At 38.9% G+C, this 24,695-nt stretch overlaps 2 protein-coding genes and 1 long non-coding RNA gene across 4 annotated transcripts; 1 reads left to right on the forward strand and 2 right to left on the reverse strand.

Annotated features, from left to right (window-relative positions):
• Positions 1–828: 828 nt before the first annotated feature.
• LOC131779386 (NACHT, LRR and PYD domains-containing protein 9-like) lies at positions 829–23,832 on the reverse strand. Of its 2 annotated transcripts, XM_066169126.1 has the most exons (7): positions 23,698–23,832; positions 23,181–23,376; positions 16,327–17,042; positions 15,386–16,042; positions 14,602–14,790; positions 13,607–13,630; positions 829–4,005 (listed from the first exon to the last, which is right to left on the reverse strand). In XM_066169126.1, exons 1-7 carry the CDS (start codon positions 23,702–23,704, stop codon positions 1,415–1,417), a joined length of 4,380 nt encoding a protein of 1,459 aa, XP_066025223.1. In that variant the 5' UTR covers positions 23,705–23,832; the 3' UTR covers positions 829–1,414. The 2 variants fall into 2 exon arrangements, with proteins under 2 accessions (XP_066025223.1, XP_066025224.1); XM_066169127.1 differs by lacking the exons at positions 23,181–23,376; positions 23,698–23,832 and adding an exon at positions 19,258–19,462.
• On the forward strand, positions 19,543–24,424 carry LOC136282037 (uncharacterized). Its single transcript, XR_010718055.1, has 3 exons — positions 19,543–19,799; positions 23,687–23,879; positions 24,233–24,424. It is a non-coding gene; the product is annotated as an uncharacterized lncRNA (long non-coding RNA).
• Positions 21,132–23,186, reverse strand: LOC131799791 (uncharacterized). The gene has a single exon (XM_066169179.1). The coding sequence runs from the start codon at positions 22,775–22,777 to the stop codon at positions 21,782–21,784; it is 996 nt and encodes a 331-aa protein (XP_066025276.1). The 5' UTR covers positions 22,778–23,186; the 3' UTR covers positions 21,132–21,781.
• Positions 24,425–24,695: the final 271 nt, after the last annotated feature.

Consider the following 24,695-nt stretch of genomic DNA (forward strand, 5'->3'; position numbering starts at 1 on the left):
ATGACCTACACGATTTTTTTGTAACAGGCAAACTTTCCCTCACATTGACCAAGCTTAAAAACCTAAACCTTAAGACCTTTTTTCTGAGTGACATTACTAGGAGAACAGGAAATCAGGGTGCTGCTTTTCGGCTGACATTCGGTAAAGATGCCATGCAACAAGGCTCAGAGTCCTTGAAATCACCTTTACGCACATTAGTTTAGAATCTGAGAGGATATTTTGAGTGAGTCTTGTTTTAACGAAATCAGAGTTAACACCACAACCAATCAGAAAAAAGGTGAGTGTCACATGACCCAATGAGTGAATGCAAGACAACTTCCCGATGCGCGAAAAGACGTGCCGTGACCAAGTCGAGATTGATTTCAATTTTGCAGGTGACTGGGCAGGAGGAAGGAGAAAGCCTTCTGGACCAACAACAAAACCTAGCAAGTAAGAGCAATGCAATCCCAAATGGATGTTACTAAAATTGGTAATAGGAAACGGGAGTCTGGGACCGAAAATACTCACAACGAAAAAAGACATCGAGGAAAAAGGTTTGAGCGCAACTGTTTAATTTTCGCCAAAACTAGGTTTTGTAGCCACATAAATTTCATCAGCTGATATCTTCATTCCAAAGTTATTCCTGAGGGTTTTCGCTCCAATTTCCTCGCATCGCTTTTTTCTCATTCTAAAATTCCAAATTCAGTGCGCCCAAAATAAATCTTCACTTAATATTACGAGAATCACAGAGCTGTGCCAAAAATGTAACGAACCAAGCGGACAAATTCTACATTGCCGCTCTAAACTTTCCAAAATCCAAGCAAGACGTTGAAAAATTCATTCGCCGCGTTTAATTGAAAGACTTTTTCACGACAAAGAGGATGATTCTAACACCTCGTACAAAGTTACTTTCGAAAGTCTAAATGGACTCCCGCAGAGGCCCAATCCGCATCTTTAGGTTATACAACGATCAATAATATTTAGAAATACTTTGTTTCTAACCATTTAGTAACTTTTCTACACCAAAATCAAGGTTAAAATTGAAACCAATGACACAGATTGGCAAAATAACAAGTACGCTTATGTTAATTATTTTAATACTTCTACCCACTTTTAAGGGAAGTGCATCTTATATTTTTATTTCTACACTTCAAGTTCAAAACCAGGTTTGTGTTTGTGCACTATAGCTCGAATAAGTTCCCCCGGTATCAGTGATCTCATTGTCCCCCAGATTTAGTCTTGTTAGCTTACCGCTTGGATGCTGTAAAACTTCACATAGACTGGCAACCCCGGTATCAGTGATCTCATTGCCCTTCAGATATAGTGTGGTTAGCTTACAGCTTGGATGCCGTAAAGCTTCACATAGACTGGAAACCCTGGTATCACTGATCTTATTGCCCCCCAGATATAGTGTGGTAAGCTTACAGCTTGGATGCTATAAAGCTTCACATAGACTGGCAAAACCGGTATCATTGATCCCATTACCCCCCAGATTTAGTGTGGTTAGCTTACAACTTGGATGCTGTAAAGCTTCACATAGACTGGCAACCCCGGTATCAGTGATCTCATTGCCCCTCAGATATAGTGTGGTTAGCTTACAGCTTGGATGCTGTAAAGCTTCACATAGACTGGCAACCCCGTTATCACTGATCTTATTGCCCCCCAGATATAGTGTGGTTAGCTTACAGCTTGGATGCTGTAAAGCTTCACATAGACTGGCAAAACCGGTATCATTGATCCCATTACCCCCCAGATTTAGTGTGGTTAGCTTACAACTTGGATGCTGTAAAGCTTCACATAGACTGGCAACGCCGGTATCACTGATCTCATTGTGCGACAGATTTAGTGTGGTTAGCTTACAGCCTGGATACTGTAAAGCTTCACATAGACTGGCAAAACCGGTATCATTGATCCCATTACCCCCCAGATTTAGTGTGGTTAGCTTACAACTTGGATACTGTAAAGCTTCACATAGACTGGCAAAACCAGTATCACTGATCTTATTATCAACCAGAATTAGTGTGGTTATCTTACAACTTGGATGCCGTAAAGCTTCACATAGACTGGCAAAACCGGTATCACTGATCTTACTACCCCACAGATTTAGTGTGGCTAGCTTACAACTTGGATGCTGTAAAGCTTCACATAGACTGGCAAAACCCTTATCAGTGATCTCAATTTTCTCCAGACCTAGTGTAGTCAACTTCCTTACCACTAATCTACTAATAACATCAACGCATTCATCAGTCAAGTTACTCAATAATAAGTTCAGTTCAGACACATGACAGTGTTCATTGTTCAGTGAATTAAAGACTCGTTGAATTCCATACGGTGTTAGCTGTGAACTATTAAGTTCTAACTCCTTAACTGTGACGAACTTATCAGAACATTTGTGTTGTGCCTCTCCAGCTTCCTCTTTATTTAGTTCACTGATTATGTCCAACACAAATGATGCATCAGTGTAGTCTACATCTGATAAATTCTGCAACACCATGACGCCGTCAGAAATACAAAACGCTTGGGGATTATTCCTGATGAACTTTTTAGCGAATTCTTTGTTTTGATACTCATTCAGACACATCATTTTAAGAGCGGATTCCATGAAGGGTGAATCTAATAATTTTTCCATCAGTTTCTCGTTTCCCCCACTTTGCGTAACACCAGCCATGAATTGGAAAACCATTTCAGAGCATTTCTCGTCTGGAACATAATTTTCCTTTACAAACCAACGAGCGGCCAAGAATTCTTGGACGGTCTGATGTGCGAAGCTTAAGTGTCTCGTAGTTGTACCCCAGGCAGTCATGAAAGGCTGACCACAGTAAAGAAGACCGCTACCTTTCAGTATGTTGACCTCTTCCAGTTCAAAATCACCTTCCATCTCGCTTTCATCAAAGGTTGGCTTTCTTTCAAGCAGCAGTTTTGCCGCTAGTTTTGATAATTTCTCCAATATGTTCTTGATGACAGGAGGGGGCCTGAATTGCTCAGGAATTTCTTTCTGTCTGTATCCTAACTCGACGTTGAACTCAAGTTCAAAGACATCCACAAGTTTTGTGTAAATGTCGGTTGCTGACACAGGAAGGTCTTGAGGGTTTTCTGACTCGGTGAGGATATACTCCATCTCGAAGCACAACAAAAAACAGAGGATAGGAATATGAGCAAACCTGACTAGGTGCTCATTGTTCATGACATGTTCAAGTACAGCGTTCTTCATACTTTCGTTTTTCTTGAAGTACTTCTCAATGAACTCTTTAACTTGTTCTGATGAAAATCCTGCAATTTTCACGAACCGCTTAAAACGAATTCCTGCAATCTTGTCCGATTCATAAGGTCGCGAGGTAATCATGACGATAGCCCCTTTCAATATTTTTCCTTTGATAAGCTTTGAACATAATGCGGCCACTGGCATTTTACATCTAGCGTTATTGGGATACTGTTCTTCTAAATTTTCAGCGATGTAGTCTTGCTGAGAATACTCATCATAACCATCGATGATGATCATAGCTTCCTTGGGATGCTTTACAATGTAATCAAATGTAAAGTCATCCATGACCGAAGAACAGTTTAAGATTTCTCTTAAAGTCACAGGGTGGTTTCCAAACATGTTCAATTGACGGAAAGTAAGCAAGTTGGCAAACTTTAAATTAAGGATTTCAGTGTTTTCTTTCGCGTGAGGAGCGTTGGCCCAATCGCGAGTCAACTTTTGGCAAAACAGAGATTTCCCAATCCCAGCTTTTCCAATGACAAGAATAGAATTAGGATTCTCCTGGTCATCACTCATCCCCATAAATATCTTATCGCAGTGCTCAACTGGAGTACCGATGACTTTTTCGTCGTACTCAAGCTCTTCACTCCATGCATTTGTCATGTCATTCCTGACGAGGACTTTTCTTCCATGCTGTACGAGAGGATTAATGAATATTTCATCTGTTTTTGCGTTTGAAATCGCGCGAGAGGGAAGCAGCATATGCTGGAGTTCCGTTTGGCCCAGAATAGATGATTTTAGGGCTGCAGTGTGGGCACTTACGGCTGAAAGAAAAGAGGAAAACTATTTACAAATAATCTGAACACGAGGACAAGCAGCTTACGTATCGGTTTAAATTCTTATTCTACGCTGTTTCCTTGTTTGGAGGACAGCGCAATGAATACACAAACTTTGAAGAGAAAACAGACCTTACGCTCATGGTTTACTCTGATTAATGCAAAAAAAGTCGTACTAGCATATATCGCATGCATCGTTATCGATTTTATAGCGTACTTTGTTCCGTAAACACATATCCACCTGCATTATTCGCCTTTCCAACAACGATTCTGGACCTGAAACTAAGCACCTAGTCGGTTATGTTATAGTATTCCAGTTTTAACATATGTAAAAATCTCTTCAGACTGGCCTCTCTTTTTCATAAGGGCTCAATAATCCAATATCGCGGCAAACTTTGGCGATGTTTACATTAACCGTTCTCAACAACAAAAATTTCAGACAAATGGACTGTACATGGCTGCATACATACATACGTACGTACATATACTTTATTTAAGCTCGAAATTCAGTGTAGCTGTAGAGCTAATATATTCCAGAAAAAAGCTAAAATGAAATAAAAATATGCTATCCTGCAATTTCAATATTATTTATAAACTATATACAACTACAAGCTAAGAGGGAAAACTAAGAGGGAAACAGTGGCTTAGGAAGAATGTTATATTATGAGTAACATCTCGAAGGGAGTTATCGCTTCTGCCTGTCATCTTTAAAAGAAATTGATCAGCTTTCATGAAGGTCTACGTACTTGACGTAACTACAACTATATACCTCAAATCATGTGCATATCATCCAGACTGCGATTGCTGTACCCTCTTTCAAGGGAATTTGAACAATCCTAAATCTTCTGACGATACTGCTACACTTCTAGGTCATTTGCAACATGTTAAAGTCGGCTGAGTTAAATTACAAAACGCCGATCATTTTCAATAAACGTGCATTATTACGATGGCGTGACCAAAGACTTGAACAAGACATTTTTCGATATTTCAGCAGATTTTTGGGCACTCTGGGGTACCGAACTCTCTCTAATCAAGAAAATTCGAATCATCTGCAAACTTTTCGATTTCCTCGTATAAAGAGATATATTAAATTGCTTGAAAGATTTTTATAAACGAACGACGCAGACAGGAACAGGTAGATATTCCAGCTGTTAAGGTGAGTAACTACATAAGCCGATTTATTATCTCCGTTCATACTAAAAATGACAATTAATTCGACTAGAGGCCTGCGTCAAAAAACGACACTAAAAAGAAACAAAGGGCGCCTGTGGCCAACTCGTGGATAAAGTATTAAAGAGAAATATACTTGTTAAGTTGCTATCAGTAAACTAAGGTGTTAAAAAAAAGATAGAAAGTAGAACCATTGCAAGTATAGAAATTATGGTACTCGAGTATGTGATGGAAACCCCCCCCCCGGGGGGGGGAGTTCTTGGGTCATTTTTAGCTGGGTATGTGCAGCTGGCTTCTCAGAACCTCTGCCTTATTTTAGATTATATTGTGGCCAATTACAGACCCAATCTTTGTCCGCTTTTGGGCAAGACCGGAATGGAATGGGAGCCGTTTATTAAATATTAAACTACAGTTACCACCTTTCTCCCCATGAATCTTCCTGTTTATGAATTCTTGCTTGCCATAATTTCCTTACGCCTAAAATCTTAAAAATGTGTCACCCCACTCAAGTAACTCTTTTGAAAATAGCTGAAAATGCAACGCCATAAAAAGTCAAGGTAGTAGTGAAAATGAGACCCTATCCAGCGGCACATTGTTAACCTATCTCTGGGAATTTTAACCCTTAACCCCCCGGAAGTTGCATTAGGGATCGTGAACGGAAGTAGTCTCGCATCCTACCCCTCCCCACTAAGTAAAAGTGAAATTTAATTAATATGAAGCTCAGACACTTACGTAGAAAGAAGTAAAATGTTTGTATGGTTTAATAAAAATAATGACCTCAAATCACACTTCCAAACTTCTAAAAATGCAACTTGAATCAAGAAGACGAAATGTTCACACCTAGGGGACCCGTAACGGGTTCATTTCAACACACGCTGTGACACGCACAGGGGTATCAGAAGCAGCCATATTGTGAAGCCGCGAATTTGCGTTTGTCTTTAGTTGGTATAAAGTAATCATTGCTCTATCATTGTGCTTGTCCTCAGGAGCTCTTCAAAATACAGTCCACACATCAATCATAGCGGCCAAGACAGTCTCGCTTGGATTTTTTTCCGAGCCTCAATATTTCGGTCCGGACTTGAGGTTCGCTCGAACAAAAACAGCAATACCAATCCGGTCAGTACAAAATGCAGATTGTAGACTGCAGACCGGGTAAAAAATGCAGACTTAGAATTTAAACTGTTTTTTCGTCTAATACGTGATTACATGCCATTTTACAACTTACCGAGCGTCACGCAATCGCTTTTCCGCGATCATCTTTCACGATTATTTGCACTATTGTAGCATATTCCTTGCCCGTTTCTTGATGACTACGTTCTTAATATAATTTCAAGCCTTCATTTAGTATTCTCACTTTGCGCGCGAGTTGGTTGGTGTAATGTCTAGACAGAATTTACCAACTCAACAAAAGTAGATGCAGATGTAAATGAGATGCGGCTATCGAATATTTTACACGATTAATATTCGAGAAACAGTTGACAGCTTTGCACGTGGTCCATACGTTCCATCTTTTTAACCGACGTGTTCATTTTGTTGATAAAAATGCGGACCGAAACCAAAACTGTTCCTTCGACTTGATATTCACATTTGCCATAATGGCGCCGACCGAATTTGAACTGGTGACTAGTGCACGGAAACGAGGCAACAAAGGCACGAATTTGTAAACATTGCACACGTGAAGACATGTCAAAGTTTTCTAACCACGATTTTAAGCCCAAAAAAGTCTAGTTTTACCGAGTACAATCTTAAAAGATATCTCATATCCTAGTTATGGTGCCAACTCACTGTTGCGTTCCTTTATGTACTATTAGAGGATATCGCGATGAAAACAATTCAAAGATTTCTTACTTCATCTTTCCCAAAGACAAACATGTGAGAAAGCTGGTGTCACGCTATGCGTCGAGAAGGGGGGAAATATTTTCAAATAGTGGCCTCAACGAAAGTCTGCTCGCGCCAGTCTGTTCATCTCCGCTTTAGTGAAAAGGGGCATCCTTTGAAGGGATAAACCCCAGTTATCATCTTCAGTTAAGAAGTTAGAGCTTGTTTGTAAGCTTTTGTCCGCGTCAGACGGCATTATGTGAAAGCGTGCCTTTTAGGCCTCGATTTCGTGCATTTTTGTGTAACTAGTGCCAGTCTCTCATGGTTTTTTCCGCCATTATAGCAAAGGTGTATATTTTCAACGTTCAGGGGTGTACACACCCTGATTTTTAAGTCGTGAATTGCGCGCACGCGCATGAGCGAGTTGTAGATGTGATGTGGAGAATGGCACTCGCTCGCTCGCTCGCTCTATTGGTCGATTCCTATAGACTCTTTTTCGATTTTAGGCTTTTGAGTGCATTTGATAGTTTCTGGCGAGTAATAAACAAACGAAATGGCGACCTTTGTTGCTAAGGATAGTAGCAGGGTGAAAATGAAGCCAATAATAATCTGAAAAGAGTTTATTTTTTTTCGTTTTAGTTTCAACAAGCGGCACTAGCGACTGGCAGGCATGCGAGGATTCACACTGAAATAAGACAACAACCTTCGTTTTTCATAAAATTGTAATTTGCAATAATTGAACTTGAAAACAGTACGAAGATTCATTAAAAATATCACTTACTCCAAAGCGCTCGGAGTCTGTTGTTCAAAAGCTTTTTCTGTTATGGCGTGAGATTTGGGACAAAATCGATCATTACATTTCGTATCGTGTGTTTTTTCTGTCTGAAGCAACAGAAGGTGCCGGCGACTGACGAAATTACAGGTTCACACGAAAATCAAATAACACTTAAACAAATAATTTTGGCTACCGATTTTCAGGGAATGTTTAAAGAACAATTTTCTTTTAAGTTTCAAGACAATTTGAAGATTCAAAACAAATATTAAGAGCCACTCTCGCTAGGAGCGGTCCTCTCGACTTTCCGTCGGAAAAAAGTTTTCTCTTATTTTTTGCCCATGAAAAGGGTTCTGGGCACATGTTTCAAAAACAGTTTAGTTGTTCTCCAATTCTCTTTTTTTGCATCGCCACAAGCCAAAAATCATTTTTGGCCAGACCACCTCTGTGAACAGCGATCGAAAGTGTCAATTTCAAAGATTTTGTCTAGCGCGCAGCGACTTCAACAATGTGGCAACGTCACGCAATACATCAAGCTGGGTTTGTCCAGTTGATTTTGATGGTCGCAGGGAAATGTCGAGTTTGTCGCTCAAAACCGTTGTGGTCCATAAGAGTGAAACATCATCAATGACGGAAACAAATTTGCAGAAAGAGGTTTAGTTGAGAAGGAGAAACTGCAAGAATTGTTTCGGAGTGTATGCGTGTTGTTTTGTAAATATAAACACTGCAACCTATTTTAACTTGTTTTTGTGTCCTTTTAAGCAATGCGATAAGTCTGTTATGACCAGAGTACCAAATTTTATTCTTTAATTTTGATCTTCTCCACACTGTGCATAGTTCATGACCTGATATTTCAACGTAAATTATCGAGAATGCGCCTTCCGATCACCTTTGTCTACTTTGTAAGTCACGCAAGCGCGCAAGCGTTACGACCGATCACGTTTACGCAGCGTTTTAGGACAACTCGGCATCTAATCTCAATTCAGTTGCTGTGAAAACCTAAAATCCTCAACGTAGAAGATAAACGAACGAAGTTTGAAATGTCAAAAGGAGATCTTGGTCAATTCCAAGAATCATGCAAATGATCTTTGACACGAGCGCAATTGAGCAAACACATGGATTTGCGTTGTTTTTAAGAAGTTAGTGGATGGAAGCTAGAGATATACCCGCGGTTTTGAGGCAATCCGTGACCTCATTGATGTATGAACTATCACTGATATACTTTTTCAGCCCGATTAACGCCTGCATTTTGAGAATTCTTTCGTACCAAATAGTGAATTTTTGATATGCAAATTAAGGTCGAAGAGGAGGGTCTCCTCTGATCACGCTGGTATGAAAAATATTTCAGTTTAAGTTTCCATATTTTGTCTGTGAACTAACTGAATACACCTTGTAACTTGTATCAAGATAGAATTCCGTGAGCTACATTATTGCAGTCGCTGCGCGCTGGACAAAATATTTGAAATTGACACTTTCGATCGCTGTTCACAGAGGTGGTCTGGCCAAAAATGATTTTTGGCTTGTGGCGATGCAAAAAAAGAGAATTGGAAAACAACTAAACTATTTTTGAAACATGTGTCCTAAACCCTTTTCATGGGCAAAAAATAAAAGAAAACCTTTTTTCCGACGGGAAGTCGAGAGGACCGCTCTTAGCGGGAGCGGCACTTAAGTACTAAAATGCGAAAGTTATACACCACAAAATTGATTAATAGGCCTGAAATGAAATTCTATCTTGTTCTTGATTATACGTTGCCTCGCACGTGACCAAAATCTACCCAGGCTGAAATCCAAAATGACGGTGGCAGTCTGGGCTTAGTTATGTTAGTATTGCCTTGATTTTCCAACATTTACATGATAGACAGTAAATTTCACTTTTCACCCACATTTACTTCCAACCTTTTCTTTTGAACCAGAAAAAAATGATATATGTTTAAAACACATGACATTATCCACCCTTGTCAAATGTAATAGCATGATCATTTCAATCGTAATACCTTCTTATCCCAACGTTATTCCGTTTCTTTGTTACATTAACAAACACTAAACTACTGCTAGTACTCTAAATATGACAATCAGCCACAAAATTCCCTAAACCAGATAACATTAAACATAATCCAAAAAAATCATGTAAAGACATCTTTCAATTCACGAGTTTGCTCACAGAGCACTTTGATTCACATATGTGCCTAGCATTGTTTTTGGCTTACATGACCAACCGGCGAATTTTTAAACGGAAAAGCGAAGCTTCACCTTCGTGACTGGCCATTTGTTTACTTTTCTGGTGGTTTTACCTCTCATTGGTTTTGTGACTACGCAAATATTAATGTGAAAATCAGATTAAATGAAGGCTTGAAATTCCATCAAGAACGATTGTGGCCGCTTTGTTAAAAACCAAATGCAAAGGCCGCTTTGTTTAAAACAAAACATGTCAAGAAACGGGCATGGAATGTTTCACAAGAGTGCAAATGATCGTGAAAGTGAGGGTTACTAATATTTTGCTGCTAGAGCAACATTTGATGCCTGACCATGCCCACCCAGCCCACCCTCCGCCCCACAACCACACGCACACCAACAAAAAGGACAGTCTGCCTAATGACCTCTGCCCATCCCACCTTCAGCCCACACAACGTTTTTTTCAATTCCCATCACGACGAATGCACAAGTTTTCTTATCACATAACTGCCCAAAAATAAAAGAAAATTTATTCCAAAAGTCTTGAAAGTTCACATGAACCGAATTCAACTGTGTGTATATTCAGCAAGTCTAAGAAATAAATGCAAACTTAAGACATAACATGAGTGAGCTGGCTCCAAGAGCCCTTAATTTTTATGTCATGGGTTCATGTCTCGGTGGGAATTTCCATGTTCACAGCTCGCTTTGTCACTCACAAACTCTTCGGGATTCTCGCTGCTCCTCGTTATGTTTAGCGCATGGACAATTCGAAGACCCTTCAAATTTGGCCTTTAAGTTGATCATAACACTAATCTGAAACATTCGAAGTCCATTTCAATTCAGTAAATGTCGAAACAGCCGTGTAAAGACAATAAACATCGCAACGATCGATGCAATCACAATGGCGCCAGGACTTCGGACTTCTTCGGAAGGATAGATCTCGAGTTCGGAGACGACTGATTAAGACTAATTACAACGAGTCTGCGCAATTTGCATATCCCAAAGTGCCCACAACAACTCGTTTCTTCGCTATCGCATATCCACGAGTTACAAAGGGGCTATTCTGTAAGGATAATAAACGACTATGCATGCAAGATTTATTTTTTGGATGGTTGGGTTGAAAAAGGTCACTAACTGATGCTTACATTTTTGATAAAGAAAAAGAGCGTTTACTTTTAAAAGATTCCAATAAAAACAAGGTTCAATGGAGAGAGAAAACCCGTAGCTTTGTGTTGAAAATTTTTAAATACAATTTTTAAAAAAATCGTATATTAAACAAAACTTTTGGGACATATCAACACATCAAAATAGAGAATTGGTTCATGCTAAGCGCGTATATCGAGTTATGGATGCATGCTGGAAGTTTGGAGAGTAGGAGAGAAGCGTACGAGTTTCTCGAGGCCCAAGCTAAGACTATGCTAACTGCTTTTCCTTCATCACAGACAAAATCGTTACAGCTAGTATAACTAAAAATTGCGATAAAATATTTCTTATAAACACTATAATACGACATTTCGACGTTGACGTAATGTCATTATCAAGTAAAAAAAAGCAATAAAATTATGCAGCCAAAAGAGTTGAGGAAAACAATAGGTATTGAAAATAAAAATAATAAAGATAAACAAAAACTTTTGCTCGTTTAAATTAGGTTTGAGTTTTTTTGATGAAAATGATTTAAATTCTAAACAATCAAACCTGCTCTGACATTTCAACGGAGTTATAAAAGGGCTTTTAGTAAGATCGCTTATATCGAGCGCTGTAGCGAGATGTTCGCCAATTGCCAAATTCTTGTGTTCAGCAACACTTTGAATCAAAGAGTACCTATGACCAACTCGTGCATCAAGTAGTTAATCTGGAGATGAAACCTGGTTGTGAACTTGTGATAATTCGCCTTGCAGCAATGTAAGTTTACTTTTATCTTAAAAGCCAAGCCTCAGGAAAATCACGGAGAGTTCCACGATTATGGTAACCATTCAACTCCGCAGAATAATAGACGTTAACAAAATCTACAAAAACAGCACAAATTGGTATCCTGCATTTAACGAATTTCCGTTAACGCTGCAATCCAAATCTTTCTTCGCCTACACAAACCAAATTTCATTCAGTTCTCTCGGGTGCGACTTCATGAACAAACAAACATGTCTCTTTTCTGAAACAATTGCTTAACCCCTATAAGTGATCAGGACAGAATTTCTCCTTACGATATCAATACAATATCAAGCAGACAAGTGAGGAGAATAAAGAAAAGTATCAGCGAGGAGATTATTCGTTGACCCAATACCAAATTCCCAAAACTAACATCACAAGAACTGTATGGCAGACAGTAAGGAGAATTACTAATGAGATCTTGGGAGTTAAAGAGTTAACGGTCTCTCAACTTGAATTAAATTTTAAACGACCTCTTTCACCAAAGTAGACAAATGGTTTGAAAATTGGGGAATGTAACATTGGGTATACCCTCGAATATGCCCCAGTTTTAACTGGGACATATTGGATGACGTAATGCGCTTAGAAAAATCGCGCGCGAGCAAAAAATATTTTTTATAAATTATAATTGCTCAAATCTGTTTGGTTCTGCGCCATTTAAAATATTTTAATTAACACTACATAGAGAATAAGACATGGGCGCGCTAGATATGAAATTTATCTTCAAGTTGAACACGAATTGTGAAATTCCATATCTACAAGCAACTATGTATTATTTTGTTCATCTTCTTAATCCATAGAGAGTTCCGACAAACTACCTTGTATCGAGAATCGTGAAGGCTTTGCCGTTCATTCATCAACCTGATCGAGTGGCGCGAAAGGCGAGTGACGTGTCAACAGTTGATTGGCGATATAAAACACACGTGAAAAAAATATCGTATTTTTTCACGTGTGTTGTTACGGTATTTCTCAGGGCTGGAAATCCTTGTATAACATCGTAGTTTATATGATAAATCCATGTTACATGTATATTCTGTCAGGTTGGTAACTTACGGAAGGAAATTCATAACTACCAACTGAAGCCAACTGAAGGTAATACATGGAATTGAGTATAGGGTCATGGGTTTAAAGTTTCTTGTCTGTCACACTTGTCAAACTGGCAAATCTGACTAGAAGAGTCGGTTTGGTCTGCCCCACAGAGAAAAACACAAAACCCAAAGACTAAAAGCCGCAGGAAGAAAAGAATCTCAAAGTCTATGCATTCCACGATACACTGATCATAAATTATAGCCAACCTTTAAATTGGCACTCAAAGCAGTACATTCGGCTTGAGTGAATGGGTAACATTTTACGTATAATTTTTCTTATTTCATCGTTCTGTTATCTCCTTTGCAAATGGATAGTACCTGTTAAATTAATTATTGTTTATCAACTTTTGTGTTGTAAAGGTAAAAGTCGATTAAAAGACCTGCAAGAGATTTCAAGGTATTCTAAATGTAGGTCTCACTTTCTGAGTTTGCTCGAAAGCGTCCCAAAAGTCATGGAAAGATTCAGTATAATGGTAACCATCCAACACTGCAGAATAGTAAAAGGCTTTCCACAGGCAGTCTACAAAACCACTACAAGACAATATCCTGTGTGTAGCAAATCTCCATATACAAATGTTTTCTTGCTGCAAAAACTTACTAGTTAACCCTATCACTCACGGAAACATGTTAAACTTAATCTTACCTGGTGTGTATGATTCACTGGTATCTAAATGAAATAATTAGAGAATATAGAGTTACTAAATTGAACCATTTTCATTGCCAAAACACTTTGTTGTTTGATTGATTTGTTTAAAAATTTAGTAGGAAAAACTTTGGATCAATATCAGTATCTGGGCAACTGCCCACCTACCCTTTCCCTAACCCAACATTAACCTTAAGTTGTTGTCAATTGACTGTTGTTGAGTTAGGGGAGGGGTAGGTGGGCAGTTGCCCAGATACTGATATTGAGATATTGATCCCAAACTTCTAAGTCCAAACATGGTGCAAAACAATATGGAAGTGTGTAAACATGTACTATTACTCCCAACAATTTCAAAATCAAAACTTGTGTAGTACCGGATAAATTTACTTCTGGGAGGTTTGAGACAATTTCATGTGTTGTAAATTGGCCAAGATATACATACATACATCTACATATCTATTTTTCAAAGTTATGGCTGTTTCATATAAATTTAGCTAACTATAGGAAAAATTTGCAGGTCTTCTCCTAAGTCATGGAAATGAACTGTCCTTCATTATTGCATCCCTCAATGCACCCACAAGTTTCCCCCCAGAAAAGAGGCAGAAAAGATATATGTTGCTTCAAGGGAGATCTTATTAAGTTAGCACAACAATAGGACAAATATTAAAAGAACAGATTAGCAAATATAGTGTACAGGAACTCTGTAAGCATAAGGAAATAGATAGCTGGAAGTAACTTTTCCTATTCTCCTGTACTGATCCCACTGTCCATAGCAATAGAAACAGGTTTTCCTTGTGTTTCTACTATTTATGAAAAAGAGGGAAGAAGGGGGGGAAAGTTTATTCAAGGGAGGTGCTTATTAAAGCATGGGTGCTAATTCAAGGAAATATGTTAAGTCATCTTGATTTGTGATATGTACAGGAATACATGTAGACAGATCAAAATCACATATGTTCCTGCAAAAAGAAAAGAAAGATTGAGACAGGAAGCAATACCTGCATTAAAGTGAGGCCAATCTTGGAATATGACTGGATCATTCAAAATGTTGGCCACAACAGAGGCTGCCATCACACTAGCAATTTGTTTCCATTTCTTACTTGAATACTGGGTTTCATCTACAAAGTCTTTGATGCCCTTGACTATCAAACATTCTGTATTAAAATCATGGGCTGCCACATGCACTCCTGAAGAGAAAAAAAAACCACACTCGTGTCTGTTAACTACATATGAAGCCCATTTTCTTAGCATCCTAACAATAATTGTTCAATCAAAACTAACATCACAGAAAGATGTTAGTACTGAAATCTATTTTTTTTTCAACCAGTAATTTAAAAAAATTGTACACAGAGACTAAAATAATTCTTCAGGCTTCACCTTGTTTCATAAGTAACTTTCAACATTTCTTAAAAGACAAACTTTTGTTGGTTAGAGTTAACAAGGACTGTGATGCTGTTCCTTAACTCTCACATTATCTAACAAGATGCTTTCTACATTTTTCAGATGACAAATTTAAGACAATTCATGACATCCTGATGGAGCACATTCAATTTGGTTATCCAGTAGACATCTCAGTCACCTTCATCAACAAAAAAATTTTCCTACCCCAGCCAAACATAAAATCACCATAAATACAAAATATATAATTCCTGCAAATTTGGCATGCTATATGGTGTATGCTTGGACCAGCAGAGACAATACCAGAGCAGTGTTTTTCAAAACATTTGCTACATGTGCAAAAGTGCTTGGCTCATCAATTATTTGTATTATTATGATTCTCACCTCCACCTTCCATTTCAACTGCAATTGCTTCAGGATGTTTCCTAATCATATCTCTGTTTGCCTCTGAGATACTCAGAACCACCCCATCACAGTGCACTTTGACATTATATTCATCAGAATTTTGTAAAGGTGCCTTCCACCCATCAGCCACATGTTTGATCAGGTTACCAATATCTCTGCTGGGGGGAGTTTTGTGTGCAGCTGTTATCAGCTTTGCTGAAACAACCACATCTCCTAGCTTGACCATTTTGCTGTTCAAACCACTGCAGGCACCGACAGAAAAAATAGCCTTGGGTCTCAGTAGTAAGATGGCATCTTTTGAAACAGACAAGGAACCCCCAGGAACATCAGGACCTTTGGAGCACCTCATCAAAGCAATTTTTGTCTTCTTTCCTTGATCATCACCCATGCACCCAAAGTACACATAGCCAGTATCGATGTGGTAACTCTTAAAGGGTTCCTTCAGATAGGCAAAGCAGCTTAAGAACTCACATTCCTCCACTGTTAATAAAAGAATGTCAACAGGAAGTTCAACATTGCTCCAAGCAAATGAGGTTTCAGGAAGATCGCTCAACTTTGGAAATTTGACACTGAGCTCTGGTGGGCTACTATTGCCAGTCTGTGCTGATCGATTTTTTGATAGCTTTATTACTGCCTCTGAAAAAGAAGGTTGTAGTTTTTCAAGTCATTTGCATGTGACAAATAAGTAGCTTACCCAAATGAAAATCAAAAGATAGGAAAGATGATGAAGGAAAAAGAAAACCATGGATACAGTTGACATATCAGGGGAATAAAGATTCAGAACTTCAATTACGCATAATTGTGACTTAAAAAAAAAAAATCTACAAGAAATTCATTTCATCTGACGATCCAGTCTGACTTACATTATTGCCTCTACAAAGTTAATTTAAAACTCAGCTTTAACAAAAAATTGCACACACCTCTCTCCCATAAATTTGGTTCATAAATGTCAAAGGAATCCTCCATGTCCCCTTCCTTTCTGGCCTTTTTCACAATTTTGTCTTCATGCAATTTGTCTGTGATGCAGTCATCATCTTTCAACCACTCTCTCAGAAGCTCTTGGTAGTGTTCTTCAAAATCGGCATCCATACGATGGAATGTAGGATCATCTATGACTTCCTCATAGCAGGTCCCTCCAATACGCAGAAAGGTGTCTTTGATGTTGTTCCAGTAAATACTAAAGGTTGGATCATCAACTGAAGCATTAGTGGCATGACTGAAAACTCTGTCCCTGAAAAACTTGATGCGAATGATGTCAGCCTCTGGAGAGGTGTCTGATCCTGGAGGAAGGTTATTCCAGCCAGAGACAGGGAGAGTCAGACCAAAGATATTCCTCAGAAGAAGTAGCAGTAGGGAGCTGTCAAAGTCCCCTGAGAAAACTGACCGTTTGACTACAGGATACAGTTTCTCCCACTGGGTGATACTCAGAACTCTCTCCTTTTGAAGTTTTTGTAATTTGGCATGGTTTGTGGGATTAGTCAGAACTGCCTGAAGGTTTTCTGGTGGACATACCCTATCAAAGATCTTCCTTAGAACATGTGATCCAACTTCAACAAGAAGGCGACACAGCTGGGCATAATTTGAGGTTTCTTTGGTACAAGGATATGGTGTAACAGAAGCCATGAAGACATTTCTCCTATAAAGAAATGCTTATTATTATTACAGGCAATTCTATACAACAATGCTTTAAGCCACAGACAAAAAATCAACAGCAAGAACAAAAAAGCTCTAGCAGATAAATTTAATGCCTTTTATTAAATCTGTGGGTCCTGCAATAGTAAATAAGATTGATATTCTTGTTTGCAAACAAAATAACACTCCTTTATACATGTCCTTTGTACTGAGAAGCCATCCATTGTCTGAACAATTCAATTTCAAACCCATGGACTCCCAAAAGGCAGTATCCTCTGCCCTCTGTGAAGAATATATGTGAATGACCTCCCCATGATAATCAACAATTTTTCTTCTGTATGTTACATCAACAAAACTAGACCCCTCCTCTCAAACCCCTGGGAATATCTTCGCTTACATTTAAATTGGTCAATATACTGTTTTTATTAGAATCAGTTATTCTAGAGATTGGAAATACTTCATCTAAGTCCAGTGTGAAATAAAAATATTTGCTAACATGCAAGCGGCTTCTGAATCACAAATCCATGTTTCAAGTGCTTTGTCCTTTGCTATTGTGTTGCTTGCAAGAATGAAATCATTTCCCTGAAACTGCGGATCAAAATCCTGAAAAAAGGTTTCTTGAGGGTCTTGATCCTCCATTCTCAATCCCTGATTCTTAAAAGTTTCAAGGATTGAGAATTGAGTTTCAGGTCAAAACTGTCAACTTATTGCTGAGCACTACTGAAGCAGACAATGAGAGGACCTTTTTTCATTCTATGAGGCCACTATCTTTCTAAAATACTCCTTTTGCTTGGTTAAATGCTTCGACCATCTTTCTCAACCTTGTCCAAGTGACAATAGTAAATTTTGGTAGACACAATGGGATTAAAGGTTTACTATGCATTTTTTAGGGTTAAACAAGAAGCCATCTGAATCATATTATAATTTAATTGCCACTGGAGGAATTATACTCTGATAGGAATGAGGAAATACACGACATAATTCAAGTGAAAGAATAATCCTTCACACATCTTTGTCATGATGCTAATTCTCTACATCTCATTTTTAATAATTACATGTTTCACTGTCCCGCAACACAGAAGATATTATCTTAAGAATTTTCCTAGCTTTCTGAGCAAATCTAGTAAAATTTGGCAAATACTACTGAATGTGAATATATAATACACTGAGTACCAATGAGTAAATGGTTCCAAAAATACAACCAAAAAATACAAAAAGTGTTAACAGAAGCACTAAGCCCAGAGTTTAAATGTTTTGGCAAGATAGATACATTTTGTAGCGATTATTAACCCTTTTACTCCCACAAGTGACCAAGACAGAATTTCTCCTTACAATATTAAACAATATTAAGCAGGTGGGTGACGAGAATTGAGAAGAATATCAATTATGGGATTATTAGTTGATCCAATGCCAAATTCTCTGAACTAACATCATCAATCTTTATTTACAAGAAGTTGGGTGATAGCTCAATTTGTAAAAAAAAAAAAAACAAACAAATAGAAAAGAAACAACACTTATAATACTATAAAAAACCAAGTAGAAAGAAGGTCGAACCTTTATTATGGTCAGGTTCGATATGAGAGAATTATAACACTTCAGATTCTGGCAAGGTTCTGGCAAAGTGATGCCTGGTTGCATGCATATTGAAGGAGCAGAAAAGTACAATGTTCATGAGATAAATTTCGTAAACCCGCTTCCCGATTTGGATTGTTCGAGACAACAGATGCACTGTCTTGCAGTTTCTCTGAGTTCAGTATGAACGCAGTCGTTCAGTTCAAACTGCTAAGTCTTTCAGACGCATCGTTACTATCAACATTGGACGCCCGGTTCTTATCGGCAACACGCACGTTCTAGCTCGAAGCGATACGGCCCTACTGCAGCCATTTTTATTTCCCATCAAGGTTGAGCGTATCCAAAATAGCACCGTTTTCGGCGCCATTTTGGATACGCTCTAAATGCTTGATTTTCGATAAAGGATTCCATATGGTTAGGAAGCGCTTTGGTGAAATGGTAAGGAATGAGTAAACAAGCATCAAAAGCAGGCGAATGCAGAGATATCAAGTAACAATTCGCAAATGGTTCGAAAATGCACGTACGTCTCCGTCACATCCTCAAGCAGTAAGCCACAAGGTTAAACAATTTGGCTCGAAAGACACATTTCCCTCGCTATTAGTTACAGGAATCAAGTTGGAAAGTATATAGTAAATGGATAACTTTACCTTGGCAAAAAATCGTCCCCTCATAAACGTTAAATAAATCTTTCTACACAGAGATCCATCCAACTCGGTTACATCGCATAACCTGACACAAAGGTTGGTCTTCAAGATTTGAGAGCAACAAAGGAGAATTTTGACTGATTGCTTAGAGCAACTCGAAAATACTGGTATTCTATTGGCTAATCCCAGGGCTAATCCCAAATGCCATTCCAAGTGGGTCGACATTGGTAACGTATCTGGCGAAGAAGACCCGAGTGATTAGCATTTTCCGATGACGTCATCTACTGACTGCACTTTAAACTCTTCGGAATAACATGGCGGCGTAAACGCGAAACGAGTAGTTCGTGTTGCGGGCGATTGCAGGTTGTAAGCTCAAACTAGGCCACGCATCTTTTTGGTTTACGGAATTGCAGACTAATAAGCAGTTCAGCAGTTTGCGGAACAAGCAAAAGGATGTTTCCGGAGGAACCCACGAGCTGGTCTATTCTCGATCTACCTCACCCGATGTTCTTTGGACCTTTGCGCAGGACAATACATAGCATAGGGTGAGGATTATTATTATTATTTCGAGAAATTTAAGCTATGTAGTTCAGTGTCTATCTTATACACTCTGTTTTTTGGCCTTCTTTGTTTAAGTGATGGAACTTTGTTCAATATTAGTGTTATTTTTCTGTGTCAAAACTTCAGTCAAATTTATAAGCTTACATGTATCTTAATAATAATTACTCGAAAAACATTACTTGAAAAAATTGGTTAAGAACAACAAATTCAGAGCAAGTTATGTACCAATCAAATCATTGCCTCTTCACCTTCATTGTATGCCCACTGGGCAACCCTGCATCTGACTGATTGTTATGTCTCTGGTGTACATGTATCCCTGGGGTATGGATTTTGTATTGATAATCATATGAATGTGAGTGTAATTAATGATTTGCACAACAAGTGATATTTGAAAATTCTATCAAAATTGCATGAGCCTTTAAGCAAGTGCAATTTGAAAGAATTTTCAAATATTGCAAGTAGTGTAAATCCTTAATTGCTAAAGCTTTCCGATACGATTACTCATTTATTATATGACTGAGAAAATTACAAATGTGCTTGCATCAATTAGCACTGCAGTGCAAATTAAAAATTAAGGATAAATTTGCCTGCTATAAGTCAATCATAATGAAGTAATTTTCTCAGTCATATAATAAGAACTGAAACCTTCTGGTGTAAGATATTTTTAAAATCAACTTACCCCATGCATGAGGCCTTATGGACAGAGTTGTTTGTAAAGCATATTAATTACAGAATATGTCATACATGTACAATGAATATGACATTGCATACTGTTGTATATATAACATGTTGCAGGTGGTTCATCAAAACTTTAAAGTCATCTCAATATTTACAATTTACTCTGGCTTAGCCTACTGGCTAGTGATATGTCAGATTTGCTTAGCCAAAATAAATTTTTCACTATTCAGATAATTAATTTGTTGTGTAGGTTTTGGTAAAAAAAATTGTCAGCAAATGTACTGTTACATGCTTCATTAAAGCTCATGAGTACTGCAGTTGAAACTCTCAAAACTGTTGGCATTGGAAAAGTTAAATTAAAAAAAATTTGAGACATCTACCTTTTGTCATCCACACTGTGATCAGCTTTCACATTTGTGATAGCAAATGACAACTATGCCCTGTTTGATATTTATCAAAATACTGTTTGAATAACTGTTTTTCATCAGCCAAAGAGACTAAAACCTACCAGCCTGAATTTTTGCTAGTCTGTCTCTAGTTGGCTACTGTTTGTCTCAAGCCCTATAGTCAGGTGTAGAAGTTAAATGAAATGCCACTTATTTGTGCTTCTTAATTGCTCTTTAAGAAAAGTGACTGTATTTTGAGGATGGTGCAGCATGCAACAAGCGTGGTTTATTGCAACTGAACTCGGCTTACTGTACAAGCTGTCAAATACTCTAACAATGCCAGCCTGACACCCAAGGGTACTTATGCACACCCAGTGTACCCTAATGTTGACAATTTGGATGAACTCTCATGTGGCAGGAATAACCATAGGGCCTTTAATAGCTGGATCATGGAGTCCATCAACAAGTGGAAAGTGCCTCTTGAGCAATATTTGGCCTGCATATATTTCCGAGTCATGTAACCAATAGGTGTGCTTCAGTATGCTGTCCCTGCTACCTTTGTATAATATAAGTTTGGACTGAGGGTCATTAGACTAGCCGTTATCTATTGTGAGCCATGTTACTGAATTTTGAGAATCATCGTCACCAACAACAACCAGGATAGGGGAGGTCCCATAACTGCTTGATCCTGCAGGGCTGGACAACGTACGATCATTCACTGGATCTTGTCTTGGACCTTTTGTTGTGGCTGGAACTTGGGTAGGGGCAGCTGGTGCTTGGGTGGCAGTTGCTGGTATTGTGGTAGGAGCAGCTGGTACTTGGGTGGCAGTTACTGATACTCTTTTAGGGGCTGGTGGTATCTGGGTGGCAGGTGCTGCTATGGTGTTAGGAGCAGCTGGTACTTAGGTGGCAGTTGCTGGTACTCTTTTAGGGGCTGGTGGTGTCTGGGTGGCAGTTGCTGCTACTGTGTTAGGAGCAGCTGGTACTTGGGTGGCAGTTGCTGGTATTCTTTTAGGGGCTGGTGGTGTCTGGGTGGCAGTTGCTGCTATGGTGGTAGGAGCAGCTGGTACTTGGGTGGTAGTTGCTGGTACTCTTTTAGGGGCTGGTAATGCTTGGGTGGCAATTGCTGGTACTCTTTTAGGGGCTGGTGGTGTCTCAGTGGCAGTTGCTGTTATGGTGGTAGGAGCAGCTGGTACTTGGGTGGTAGTTGCTGGTACTCTTTTAGGGGCTGGTAATGCTTGGGTGGCAATTGCTGGTACTCTTTTAGGGGCTGGTGGTGTCTCAGTGGCAGTTGCTGTTATGGTGGTAGGAGCAGCTGGTACTTGGGTGGTAGTTGCTGGTACTCTTTTAGGGGCTGGTAATGCTTGGGTGGCAGTTGCTGGTATTGTGGAAGGAGCAGCTGGTACTTGGGTGGTAGTTGCTGGTACTCTTTTAGGGGCTGTTGGTGTCTGGGTGGCAGTTACTGCTACTTTGGAAGCAGCAGCAGGTACTTGGGTGGTAGTTGCTGGTACTCTTTTAGTGGCTGGTGGTACTGTGGTAGGAGCAGCAGGTACTTGGGTGGCAGTCGCTGGTATCATTGTCAGGGCTGCTGAATCCTGAGTAGTGGCCACTGGTACTTGATTAGGTGTGGGAACATTTACATGGACCTGAAATGTTTTCCTCCTCATTGCTGCCTTAGGACCATGACGTTCACTGTATTTGTGTTTTTTAGGCCGTTTCTTTGTAATGTCAGGCAGTTTTTTGTGGGGATGGTCAGGGTTTTGCAGCTTTCTTTTTTTGGGTTGGGATTCCCCCCTTTCTACTCGCAAACCACCATCAGAGGGTGCCACATTCTTGAACCTTTGGTGAATTCCCTGCAGTTCTGCCTTTAAATTCTCTAGTTCTTCTCTGTCATCCATTAAGAATGTTAGTTGTCTTATCTCACTGAGAATTTCTCTGCAACTACTGCCCAATGCTTTAGGGGAACATTTCTTCTATGGGAGGTTTGCATAATATGTACATGTAGGTACTGTGATGGGTTCAGTTTGGATGTTGCAAGTGGGCAGTGAAGATTCTGGAAAATAATAATCAACTGAAGAGCTTTGGGGTGAAATGACACTGCTGGTTGGTTGTCCGATAATGGCCTCATCCAGGGTAAGCAAAGGGGAATTTGTGTAATGGTGGGGCAATTTCTCCCATCCCCATTCTAGATAATGCCTAAATATGGCATAGAAATGCTTGCATGGGAGATGATTGCACACCCAGAAATGGCACTCACAAGAAGGCTTTTGGACTTCATTTTCAAAAGATACCAGGTACTACCTTTCAGATACATCCTGGCTTTTCACCTTGAACACACCATCACTGTCTGTTGTTTTGATGTCAGAAGCTGGTATCTCTTCTGCAAGTGTTATCTTGTGCATGGCCGTATCAATGACAGGTTTTGGCCTATTGTGGAGATAACTGGGCACCTTGGTACAGAAGGGATGGTACAGTGAATGGCATCTTGTGTTCTTTTCTGAAGGCAATAAATAGCAATCCTTAGACAAAATAATACAATCTCACTGATAAAGATGGAAAAATACAATACACAGTACCTATCGATAGCTTCCAAGACTGTATCATTGACAACAAACTCCAAACTCAAAAGTTAAATTTCCCTAATTTTAGAGTTCATGTTACTGATGAAGCTTGTACTTTGTGATTGTTTCTCATTATGTTATATTTTTGTCTTCATTTGCAAATCAATTCTTTTTACTACTTTCTTTTTTTTTGTTATTGTGACAGTAATGTTGTCTTTGTGTTTGATATATTTCCACTTTTTTTAGAAATACCTTACCTTGCATACTTGTCTGGGAGAAAATCTGAAATAAGAACAGAGAGGAAGCCACTGAGGGACTTGTTGTGATGGCTTGCCAGGAAGTTATACTTCAGTTCTTCATTCTGCTGTTCTACCTCATTTGTGGTGTGGATGGAGATAGCATTGCGGAATGCTTTTACCCAGCGCTAGAAATAAAAAAGGTTGTATCTAGTCATTGTAAAAAAAAAAAACAGTATGTTCTTCCTTTTGTATTAAATATCTTCATGAATGTGCTAGCCTATACTACCTCACCCAGTGTTACCATGACATAACATAGGGTGAGGATTATTATTATTATTATTTTGTAAAACCTAAGCTATGTAGTTCAATGTTTATATTATACACTCAGAGTCATATAAATTGTACATGTGTACACTATCTTGATCAATTTTTAGAGAATCTGTGTTTTATGGTAGCCTGATACATGTGGCTCCTTATATTGCTCAGCTTAAACCTACGGTTTGAGGGAGATGGTTAGATTTCATCTTTTGCTAATATTTCATTTTTTACTTAGACGGTCAGGTGTCTCTGCATCTCATAAGGAGCCACATGTATCAGGCTACCATAAAACACAGATTCTCTAAAATTGATCAAGATAGTGTGGCAGAAAAAGTTATCCAGTGGAAAGCACCAAGCCCAGAGGACTTCATCTACTTCCAGCCATATGGAGATGTCTTATATTGCTCAGCTTAAACCTACGGTTTGAGGGAGATGGTTGGATTTCATCCTTTGTTAATATTTCATTTTTTACATAGACAGTCAGGTGTCTCTGCATCTCATGGGTGTCTTTCACTCCCAACTTGACCAGCTGTTCAATTTGTCTGATGATCCTGTCATCCACAGGCTGAGATAGGCCACTTCCCTGGAATGAAATGAGAATAATATGTGTTAAGATATAAATTTCCCTAAATGCATGTTATGCTTAAGTTAATACAGAGAGAAGTGTCATAGCTCCAAAAAGACACCTTATTAAATAT

Source organism: Pocillopora verrucosa, chromosome 6, assembly GCF_036669915.1.
Source record: "Pocillopora verrucosa isolate sample1 chromosome 6, ASM3666991v2, whole genome shotgun sequence".
Taxonomy (NCBI): Eukaryota; Metazoa; Cnidaria; class Anthozoa; order Scleractinia; family Pocilloporidae; genus Pocillopora; species Pocillopora verrucosa.